A 12,058-nucleotide genomic window follows, 5' to 3' on the forward strand; every position below is an offset into this window, starting at 1 on the left:
CCAGGAAATTCTTTTTCACTGAAAGGGTGGTTGATCGCTGGAATAGTCTTCCACTGCTGGTGATTGAGGCCAGCAGTGTGCCTGATTTTAAGGCCAAATGGGATCGGCACATGGGATCTATTCACAAGGCATTAGGGTGGGCAGACTAGATGGGCCGTGGCCGTGGCCGTGGCCCTTATCTGCCGTCTGTTTCTATGTTACGTAAGTATAAACATAGCTTAATCCTCTTAGAAACTTTAAAATGGTAAAAGACTATTGTGGGAAAAATATGAGTAGCTTAATAAAGTGCTATTGAGGGATCAAAAATGTAATAAAGAATATCTGGTTTCTAAAACAGATTTTTTGAATTTGCCCAAAAGGATCTGCCCAAAAGAATTTGCCCAAAAGGATAGTACATTACACGATCCAAAATTAATACCCTTAGCAATTTACAAAAACTCATGAACCAGCCTCAAACCAGCATTAAATCTGAAATACAGAGTTTCAAAAACAAATACCAGATTGAAAAAAAATCCATGCAAAGCACCCAGAAGACCACACTTAAGCTGGTACACGGGGGAAAAAAAGGTGCTTTGCTCATGCTTCTCTGTCCAAATGCTGCAGGGAATGCTGTGGAGGAGAGAGGGAGAGAAAGACACTAGGGTATGAAATTCCCCCCTCCTCAATGTATAAGTGAGAAAAGAGGAAAAATGAAAGTCATCTCTTTATGTCCACCTTACCCGGGCAAAGCTGAGCACAGCAAATCAAACCAAAGCAGGACGAGGAGTGGGATAAAAGAGAGAGCTACATCCGGGAGAAGGTTTACAACACAGGGACCAGTGGAGATAAACAAAAAGAGAGGCAAAGAGATGCAGGATTATATAGAGAAACCAGTAAGTGACGTCATACAAAGAGAAGGGATACCCGAGGATAGGGTAGGAGGGACCCCAATGTACCTCTTCAGAGAGAGGTTAAACCGCAGAGATGCGGGGCTGGAGAGAGAAACCCCCCGGGAAGGGTTATACGCAGAGGGGACAGAGGGAAGGTCTGCACAGAGGACACGGGACTGGAGGAGCACACAGCACAGAGGGGAAGGGTTACATAGCAGAGGGGAGAGGGCAGGAAAATTACTGAGAGGGGAGAAGGGCTGGATAGACAAACGGAGAAAAGGCTTACGGAGAGGGGGTAAGATGGGAAAGATACACAAAGAGAGGGAAGGGTTACACAGAAGAAAGAAGGGAGGAAAGATACATAGAGGGAGGGGTTACACAGAGGAGAGAGGATCTGGAGAGACCCACGTTCGGGGAGGGAGAGAGCACAACAGAAGGAAAGGTTCCATGGTGGGGAGAGGGTAGGAAAGATACACAAAAAGAGAAGGGTTATACAGGGGAGAGAAGGGCTGGAGAGGCACACGCAAGGAAGAGGTTACAGGAGACAGCACTGAGTAGCACAGCAGAGAGGGCAGGGATTCTGTTAAGGTGAGAGAGGCTGGAGAGAGCTCCATAGAGGGAAGGATTACAAAGGGGGTGGGGGGTGAAAGGTAGGAAAGGCACAGAGGGAAGGGTTAGGCACAGGGTATGCAGCACTAAGGGAGAGTTGCACACAGGGGAGCGAGGAGGAGGAGGGACACACAATAAGAAGGGAGAGAGGGGTCCAGGCGGGGGAAGAGCAGCTGCTCGCTGGATGCCACCGAGTCCCTCACATCCATTCAGCGGATCATGGGGAGCCATCTGCCCCCCGACTCCCTGCGTTGGACTTTCATGACAGCCCTTTGCCTGTGGATCTGGAAGCCAGGAGAAGCCAAGGTAAAGTGTCCCAGATCAGCCCTTCTCCTCCCCAGCAGAGTTTGCAGCCCCAGTCTGAAACTTCGCTACATCGCTCTCTCTGTCCCTCCTTTCTCAGGGCTAAGAACTGATTACTAGGATCCCCCGTTGCTCCATCCGTCCACTGTCCTTTGCCCTGGTTAGGGTTGGGGTGGAAGAGGATCCTCAGATGCCCCTTGTCTGTCCATCTGTTAGTGTCCGGGTACTGTTTTTTGTCTATTCGCCTCCCCCCCCCCCCCCCGAACCCCCCCCGGGGAAGGATAGAGGAGACAGACCACCTTGAGTTGCCCCAAGCCCAAGTGAAAGCACAGATGCAGGGAAGATTGGACTCCAGTTCCCCACCTGTGCCCCCCCCCCTGTTTTAGGTAAGTGGTATGCGGTTCGTTTAATTAAGCTTTAAGCACTTTGCTGACTTTGCTTCTTACCCAGAAGTGCAAGAAAAGAAATTTGAAATTCTTCAGGGGCTGCTGAAAAGTTCTCAGCTCAGCCAAGAGAATGATGTGGAGCGTGAAACTCTCAAGTTATTCCACACTTTTCTTGGCACTTTTTTGTTTCAGTGATATGAAATGAAACGAAGTGTCAAGAAAAGTGTGGAATTACGTCTTGGCTTGGGCTGAGAACTTTTCAGAGGCCCCTCACACCGGGGATCTAAACGAGTTTTCACACCCTGGAACTGGGGAAACACCTGGTTCCACTGGAGAGACCCATTTTGGTTCCCCAGGAAGCATCTGGCTCAGTGCAGGAATATTGGGCACCCTAAACAAATCTTCACCTTTATTCCTCCTCCCCCTTCCCCCCCCCCCTTCATTTTCAGGTTTCTAGCCTTCTACCCCACCCTCAAGATTTTGATAATGAAACTCAGCAGTAATGACCATCCTACACTGATCATAACAAAAGTCATTGACTCAGGTGAATGGGGCTATTTGAAAATTGCCTAAACCTAACCCCCTTCCTGCAGGTATAAGTAGCAGTGATGTTTTTTCGAGTTTCAGTGGCTGTCAGCATCCCTCGGTTTGTTTTGACTGCCTCTTTTCTTTGCTACCCCCCCCCCCCGAAGCTGCTGTCCTAGGCAACCATGTAGTCTTGCCTAATAGGCCAGCCCCCGAAGTAGGGCACTGCCCTCCTGCCAGCCATTAGTAATTGGGGAGCAGCCACCTCCCAATAGATTCAAAACCTCGGTGAATTAGGTCTCCAGCATTGCGGGGGTCAGGTGTGGATCACTACCATATTTTCATTGGTGTAATAAGAGGGGGGGGGGGGGGGGGAGTAGTCCGCCCCGGGTGCCATGTTGATGGAGGTGCCAGCACCTCTTCTCCTCTCTGCCCCGCCTCGTCCCACTCCTCCTCAGTCACTAGATCCACTGCCAGTATCTCTGTATCTTAGCCCCATTCTAGTCCCCTATCACAAGGGTGTCAAAGTCCCTCCTCGAGGGCCGCAATCCAGTCGGGTTTTCAGGATTTCCCCAATGAATATGCATGAGATCTATTTGCATGCACTGCTTTCATTGTACGCTAATAGATCTCATGCATATTCATTGGGGAAATCCTGAAAACCTGACTGGATTGCGGCCCTCGAGGAGAGATTTTGACACCCTTGCCCTCTCAGGTACTGAATGGTGCAGTATAGTTTTTTAGAGTGGGGTAGGCAATTCCAGTCCTCGAGAGCCGGAGCTAGGTCAGGTTTTCAGGATATCCACCATAAATATGCATGAGATAGATTTGCATCTCAAGGAGGCAGTGCATGCAAATCCATCTCATACATATTCATTGTGGATATCCTGAAAACCTGACCTGGCTCCGGCTATCGAGGACCGGAATTGCCTACCCCTGCTTTAGACAGATATATCGCATTACTTTATACACAGGGCAATTCTTTGTAGCTCACCATGACTTTTATATGTGCTGGAGTAAAGTTGTGGAATAGCCTTGTTGGTCAAATTCATAAATATAGAGACAGGAACTCATTCAGGAAATGTTAAAAAAAACACAACTATTTGCAAATGCATTTCTATGAGTAATTGATCTTATGTACGGATTGAATCTGTCAGCTTTTGTTCGGATTTGTTTTAATATTGTATGTATGTAACTTTTTGTAAACTGTCTTGGAAAAAAAACGGTATAGAAATTTTAAAATAAATAAATAAAGTTCAGCACTGGGAGGAACACAAATTTGAGCCTGGGAGTTTGGAGTGTGACGCTGTTGTTTCAAGCGCATCGGTTTTATGTAGAGATTTTTGTTTTAATCCACAAGTTCAATTTTAGGACCAGTAGGGACCCCTGAAGAAGACAACTGTGTCGAAACACGGACTGTGTAGGGTCCATATGTTTCTAGAGATTCCAGCCCTAGATATTTTTTTGTGGATTAATTGTTTGTCTTAATAAAGCCATCAACTTGGACTTCGTTTCTCCACAAGTTTTTGGGTTTCTTTGTGTGTGTTTTTTTTTCTGTGGAGGAAATAGGGTCAATTTCTTTTGTTGTTCTGGAACACAAATTCTATACCAGCAATACTAAAGTCTGCAATTAAATACCTGGCTTTAGGAGCGAGCACTTCTGCTAGCTAAATATCTGGTGTAAATTGTTTTATAATTTATTTAGACCAGGGATCTCAAAGTCCCTCCTTGAGGGCCGCAATCCAGTCGGGTTTTCAGGATTTCCCCAATGAATATTGTGGCCGGACCCGTCCCTGAGTAGGTGGGAAACACCGGCCTGGACCACAAGCAAGAATTTTAGTACGCCTTTTATATGGTGGTGAAAGGAAGACCCGGATACCGGATTCCTTGAAAAACAGTACCAGGTTTATTAGTGTCCCAAAGTACAAAGAAAAGAAAACAGAAGCAAAAAGAAAACATTCACCTTGGTTGGTTACAGTTCTTTGGGTGCATCCTGCACACTATTCTATTACAGTCCAGGTGAGTCTCAGGTGTTTTACTGAGAAGCTGGATTGCCCCTCCTTATCAAAAAAAGAAAATACTATAACATCAAAATATTATGTCAGTTCAATGCCTTCCTTGGCTCGTATCCCCACTGGGATTTATTGAACTCTCTGGACCTTAACACCTTCTGGCTTTGCTAGCTGAGCACGGCTTGAGTCAAGCCTTTTCCCCTCTCAGCTCTCTTTATCTTCTTAACATGTTTTTATCACCTCATTAGCTTTGCCAGCACTGCTCTGGCTTCCGTGTGAAACAAGTAAACAAGGGGAGAACGTTCTTCAGGAGATTAGCTGAGGACTTTCAAAAACTGTATTCCCCCAGGTCCATGTCCTCTTCACTCATATTATCACTCAGGACACTGCACATTTCCCATTCACCCTCATGGGAACTCTGGCTTAACATTTCCTCACTTTCCCCAGGCGGTGCTTCCCATCCCCCTCTCTGCAAGTCTGCCAAAATACCTGCAGTCTTTCCCTGGGGATAATTTTCCAGCCCTTCTCTCTGGGGTTTAAGCTGCCAGTCACTGTACCTCCCAAGTGCTGTACCACCTTTCCTTAGGTGTTGGCCTCTTGCCATACGCTCATGCTGGGTCTTAGGCACCCTCTGTGACCTGGAAACTCCTTGAGTGATTTGGCTTCTCTCATCAGAGACAGCTGTGTCCTCCTTCTCTTGCTCTCGCCTCCTTTCTCCTCCCCCAAGTTTGCCAACTTACTTTGCCTATAAGGCAAACTCCCGGGTCTGACTCCACCCCTCTCTAAATTGGTCTCAGGTTTCTCCCTGACCTCTGGAAAGGAGTGATAGGGGCAATTAGTGGTTTGCAGAGCCTTCCCTAATTGGCTCTTCAGCTGTGCTGGGACCTGCCTTGGCTTGTATTCTTTTGGCTGAGCCAGCTGTTCTGGCTCCATGCCGGGTTTCACAGAGCCCTGTGCTGCATTCTGGGGAGTTTTAGCAGTAGTTTTCACTGTGACAGGAGCTTCCCTGTCACAATATGCATGAGATCTATTTGCATGCACTGCTTTCATTGTACGCTAATAGATCTCATGCATATTTATTGGGGAAAACCTGAAAACCCGACTGGAATGCTGCCCTCAAGGAGGGACTTTGAGATCCCTGATTTAGACTTTCTAAACCTTCTGGGCTGACACACGGGCCTAGGCGGTGTACAATCTACCAAGTGCAATTAAAGCAGAAGGCAAGGAAGGCCAAACATCAAATAGAAAAGATAGACCCATAGTTAGGGCAAGGGTTCTATAAGATGCTACATAAGTGCCAGGCACACCGCTAACCCGCCCATGCCCCTCCCAGGTCTACGCCCCCTTGCAGTTACACACTATGAAAATTACATATCTGCAGTTACGGTGTATTACTATCTGGTCGCACTTTCAGTCAAACTAGTGCATCAACACTCATGCAATCTATTCTTTATATTTTCGTCCAGTTTCTTTTACTACCATTCATGGACCATCGGAATCTAGCTACCAAAAAGAATGAACCAAGGGTCGATGACGATTTAAGCTGTTTCTCTGTAAAATGAATGAAGGATTGCTGCATTAGATTCCGATGATAGAAGGAGGTTGCATGAGTTTCTATGAAAATGACATTCAGTTGTAGAACACTGACTAAAGGCTGTTATGCCTGAAACTAATTATAACCAATTAACACCAACTGTTGCCAATAATTTTGGTTGTTAAAACCAATTATGGTTTATGGTTTATTATTACCCTCTGATTATTCAATTAAGTTACACATTTAACTGTCCTTATTGTATAACTTGGGTATGCAACTTTGCACGCCACGTGTTAAGTTGGGCTTGCAGATTTATAGAATGAGGGGAGTCCTTTAAGGTCCTCCAGTGTCATCCCCAAGGTTGTTTTCAATGTGTCCAGCCATCTGATTACAGGTCGCCCTCTTCGCCTGGTTCCTTTGATCATTAACCAGTTACCACATCAGCGTAGTAGCTGGTTAATGCTGCCACGTCCATCCCCCACCTGTGACACCCCCCCAGCCAAAAACAACAGAAAATAAATATTAGCTTGCAGGTACAGTGTGCTAATGCAAGAAATAACACTGGATGCTTTAACATGTCTTGAGTACGGTAAGCCATTTTTTGCCATGTTTAGCATTTAACGCAGATTTGCAAAATGGCCCCTTAGCCAGGGAAGCTGCTGGAAGTATCCGAGTGGCTGCAAGTTTATAAGGGATGGCTAATGTTGATTCAGTTCATCCAGCTATTATACATCTGCTTTCTGGATCATATTAGCCTCAAGCTGAAGTTTTTTTTAGTCCCACACGAACAACTTGAGGAAAAAAGGGCTTCCGAAAATTCCCTTTTTTTTCTCCTCTAAAACCGGACCATGCAGATTGGACAAATGCACACACTGACTGGGAGTTCTGCCCCGACAGGATACTATTTTGTCTTTTTGAGGGTTACAAAGTAACCCTCTTTTTTGAGGTGGGACCCCCCCCCCCCCACTACACTTAAAATATTCATTTCCTATGTAGTGTTAGGGTTAGGTTTACAGCATGATTATGGGAACCCTTTTAGTGGATATCAGGAAGACCCTGATGCCATTTCTGGGTGCTGTGCCTGAGAAGTGACGTCAGAGGGAGAGCCACTGGGGTCGCGAGGAGCACGTTGAAGTTGTTACTCGTGGCAGTGAACAACTAGAAGTACAGAAGAAGGGAAGGGGGCACGCGCAGCAGAGAAGAGTGGGGAAGGCGTGGTGGGGGCAGCGACTGGGGTGGGGGAGGGGTGCCTCTGCCCCCAGTGCCTCTAAGCCTCTCTCCACCACTGCCTGCACAATGAAATCGGTGCTGCAAGTTCCATAATGGATGGGGTAGTTAGAAAACCAGGACTGTCCCCAAATCTCTAGCCTAGAAGTGGATAACTAGGCATCAATGTAACTGGCCAAGGCACATAGGAACATAAGAATAGCCTTACTGGGTCAGACCAATGGTCCATCAAGCCCAGTAGCCTGTTCTCACAATGGCCAATCCAGGTCACTAGTACCTGGCCAAAACCCATGGAGTAGCAATATTCCAGCATCTCATAGAATAGCAAGATTCCGGAACCCCAATGAGAGCAACATTCTAGACCTGAGATTGTGATGTCATAATGTCTCATTCCACAGTGCCTCAGAACCAACTTCATCAGTGATGTTACAGTGGCTTAAATGTCCTATACTTGGCTCACATAAGAATAGCCATACTGGGTCAGACCAATGGTCCAGTAGCCCGTTCTCTCAGTGGCCAATCCAGGTTAGTACCTGGCCAAAACCCAAGGAGTAGCAATATTCCATGCTACCGATCCAGGGCAAGCAGTGGCTTCCCCCATGTCTTTCTCAATAACAGACTATGGACTGTTCCTCCAGGAACTTGTCCAAACCTTTCTTAAAACCAGCTACGCTATCCGCTCTTACCACAGCTGCCTAGACTAGGTATTTCCTTCTTTGTAGGCTTTGTTGAAACTGTATGTTTTCAGTCTGGCTAGATTTAAAGGCTCAGAGTAAGGGCTTCAATTAAATATAATATTTTATAACTCAAACCGATTTGTGGTCAGTTTATAAAAAAGAAGGAAAAGCAGTTTTTGAAAGCCCCTTATTTCCCCTCAAGTTGTTAGTGTGGGAGGTAAATAAAACTCCAGCTTGAGGCTAGTTGAAACCCTATATAGGGCCCAGAAAGCAAATACAATAGCTGTTGTGGTGGAAGAAAGTTTGGCCTGATCCCCTCTGGGTGAGTCATGCACTAATCTGAAGCCAGCCCTCTGCTAATGCTGAAGTTTCAAGTGTTTACTTTCTGAGGTAGACAGTTCCAGGTGAAATCAGTTAACCTTTTACACTTCAGGAAACCCTCCACATGGTGGGGTTAGGACGGTGATGGCAAACACATGGTTGCCCCATGGCTATTTCTGCTGGTACTTAGCAGCCAGAGATCCCATTCTGTAGCCTTGAGCTCCTAAGGCAGATTGACAGGATTCTGTGATGAGAGTGAGGCATGAAACCCCTGCAGGATATTTGGTAGATAAAACAACTTTTTCTTTAATTGCAGTGCATAATATTCACACTTTTATACTACCTTCCTCCATATACTCTTTATTACTCAAACACAATAATAATGGTAAAGAATAAATGTGTGTAAGAGTAACATAGTAAATAACAGCAGATAAAGACTTGAATGGGTCCATTCAGTCTGCCCAACCGTACACGCTCTATAAATAAATGATTTCTGGGCTAGAGTTCTGCCCAGTAATGTGCTTAGGTTCTATCTACTGGAGTCTCCGTCAAAGCTCACTCCAGCCCATCTTAACCATCCCAGCCGTCAAAGCTCTCCCAAGCCCGTCATCAACTGAATGTCCATATACGGGACACAGACTGTGCAAGTCTGCCCAGTACTGGCCTTAGTTCTTCAATATATACACATTATTTTCTGATCAGAGATCCTCTGTGTTCATCCCATGCTTTTTTTTAACTCTGTCACCGTTTTCCTCTACGCCACCTCCCTTGGGAGTGCTTTCAAGGCATCAACCACCCTCTATGGAAAGAATTTCCTAACATTACTCTTGAGTCTACCACCCCTCAACCTCAAATTATGCCCTCTGGATTTTCCTTTCTCTGGAAAAGATTTTGTTCTACATTAATACCTTTCAAGTATTTGAATGTCTGAATCATATCTCCCCTGTCCCTCCTTTTCTCTAGGGTATACATATTCAGGGCTTCCAGTCTCTCCTCATACATCTTTTGGTGCAAACCTCCTACCATTTTCATCATCTTTTTTTGGATCATTTCAAGTCTTCTTGTGTCCTTTGCCAGATACGGTCTCCAAAATTGAACACAGTACTCCAAGTGGAGCCTCACCTGTACAGGGGCATCAATACCTTCTTTCTTCTACACCTCTTTCTATACAGCCTAGCATCCTTCTGGCAAAAGCCACCACCTTGTCACACTGTTTCTTTGCCTTTAGATCTTTGGACACTATCATCCCAAGGTCCCTCTCCCCATCTGAAAAATGATGAGTGTGTGCATACAGAAAGCTTTCATCGACTCTCTCTGCCTACTTGGCCCGCACTCACACCACCATGACTTCTAACAACATAAAATCACAGAAGTCCAGCAGAGTCAAATCTAGCTCATAGCTGGACAGAACACCTACAAAGAACATAGGAGTCAATATTCAGCTATCGGACAGTGAGCGTTTTGTTTATTGCCGATGGCGTTATTCCTGGACATTCAAAGCCGGGACCTCTGTGAGCTCCGGCTTTGAATATTCACTTTTTTAAGCAGACTAACACAGAGCCACTTAAGTCAATATTCAGCCCTTAAGTGGCTGTGGGATACCACATAAAAATAGGGCAGACTTGTCTGCAGTCCCATGTATGCGGTAAAGCTGACCACTTAAGGGCTGAATATCAGCACTTAAGCAGCCAAGTGCTGACTCCAGTTGTGGAACACCCCCAACATAGCCATCTTTGATTTAGGCACTAAGGCCTCGATTCTTTATAGGGTCCAGATTGGCGGCTGCCTAAAAAGTGGCCGCCGATCACGTGTCAATCACCCGTGATGGTGCCCTATAGAGAGCCGCACATCCATGAAAGATAGGCACCAGAAATGTAGGCCGGGTTTTCTGGGCCTACATTTCTGTTGCCTATCTATGCCATGAATTGTACCTATATAGGCACTTAAGGCCAACTAACGCTACTTCTGGTGTTAGCCACACCCATAGTGGCATTCGATGGCCTAAAAGCATCTACACAGGCACGATTCTGATGTATATTATTTAGGCACTGGTAGGCACTTTAACAGTGCCTTTTTAAACGGTGTTTATTACTTAAATTAGGTGCCAATAGGGCACATACCACCACCTAAAAATAGGCACTGTTTCTAGAATTTGGCCCTAACTGCGATATTCAGCTGCATTTAGCTGGTTAAGTGCTGCCGAATATTAGTGTCAAGCACCGACCGAGCAGTTTAACCGGTCAGCGTCTGGCTAAATCGCTTTGACTATCAGGCCCATAGATAGGGTTACCTTATGGCTCCAGAAATCAGAGGATGGATTGAGACATCTGAGTTTTACTTCCATTACTAATATTGAAAGTAAAACCCAGATGTCTCTATCACATGAGTACACTTGTGTTGTAGGCTTCGAAATTACAAAAACGGAAAATATCTACCACTGGAGATGAGTAGGATAAACATCTGGCTGAGACACAGAAGATAGACTTGTTTAGGGCAGAAGTACAGCAAAAAGATTTAAAATATATAGGATGGATAAAGATGTTTACAAAAAGGGAGTGATATGGTTAGATCTGGAATATAAAGGAGGAAAAATTCAAATCTGGAATATGGCATGGGAATGATGGTGTTTGATTTTATTTGGTTTATGTTCTTCGTATTAAAGTGATGGTGTTTATTTTCTCATCAAGCGAGTGACTAATGTTTTGATTTTCCCTGGTTCATTTACTTGGCAGGAGAGTGATGGTGTTTTACTTTCTTTGGCTTATTTTCTTGACATTAGAGTGATGGTGTTTTATTTTTTTATTTTTATTTTTTTCTTGGCATGCAAGTGACCAGTGGCACCTCTGTATTTTGCATTTGGTACCTATCTGAGAATTCTTAAAACACCATAGAAGCACAAAAGAAATAAAGGCCTCCTTTTATCAAGCTGTGTTAGGGTTTTTATCACGGGTCACTGCGGTAAAAGCTCTCACACTCAGAGGAATTCTATGAGCATCGGAGCTTTTACCGCAGCGGCCTGCAATAAAAACCCTAATGCAGCTTGATAAAAGGGGGCCGAAATTCCCTTAGGTGGCTTTTTCACAGCTCTATTGCGAAGGTAAAGCTAATTGTTTTAGATAATTTCCTTATACAGTTCAAGCTCCTTTTACTAACTTACTAGTGCACTTACTCAACAGCCCCTCAATATCTCTACACACTTCTCTCCCCCTATGCGCCTCCCCTTGAACTCCATTCATCGGGTAAGTCCCTCATATCTGTACCCTTCTCCTCCACTGCCAACCACAGACTCCGTCCCTTCTATCTTGCTGCACCGTATGCCTGGAACAGACTGTCTGATTCATTACATGAAGTTCACTCAAGACTCCTTTTACAAAGCCGCGTTAGCACGTACTAGCTGGAAATCTTTCACCTGCTCCAAAGGAGGCGGTAGCGGCTAGCACGTGTGGCAATTTAGCGCTCGCTATTCCGTGCGTTAAGGCCCTAGTGCGGCTTTGTAAAAGGAGCCCTCAGTCTCTAGCAGTATTCATATCAAAGCTAAAAGCCCACTTTTTCAAGGCTGCTTTCTAATCTAATCTAATACTTGGCTTTATATACC

General features: G+C 45.3%; 1 protein-coding gene across 1 annotated transcript in view; it reads left to right on the forward strand.

Annotated features, from left to right (window-relative positions):
- The first annotated feature begins 1,258 nt into the window (after nucleotides 1-1,258).
- The window catches only part of LOC117366224, a 75,020-nt gene continuing 64,220 nt past the window's right edge, over nucleotides 1,259-12,058 (forward strand). Inside the window, exon 1 of the mRNA XM_033957472.1 lies at nucleotides 1,259-1,784. Coding sequence (XP_033813363.1) covers nucleotides 1,698-1,784 — 87 coding nt within the window. The 5' untranslated portion in view covers nucleotides 1,259-1,697. The remainder of the gene's footprint in view (nucleotides 1,785-12,058) is intronic.

This window comes from Geotrypetes seraphini, chromosome 8 (assembly GCF_902459505.1).
Source record: "Geotrypetes seraphini chromosome 8, aGeoSer1.1, whole genome shotgun sequence".
In the NCBI taxonomy this organism is placed as follows: domain Eukaryota; kingdom Metazoa; phylum Chordata; class Amphibia; order Gymnophiona; family Dermophiidae; genus Geotrypetes; species Geotrypetes seraphini.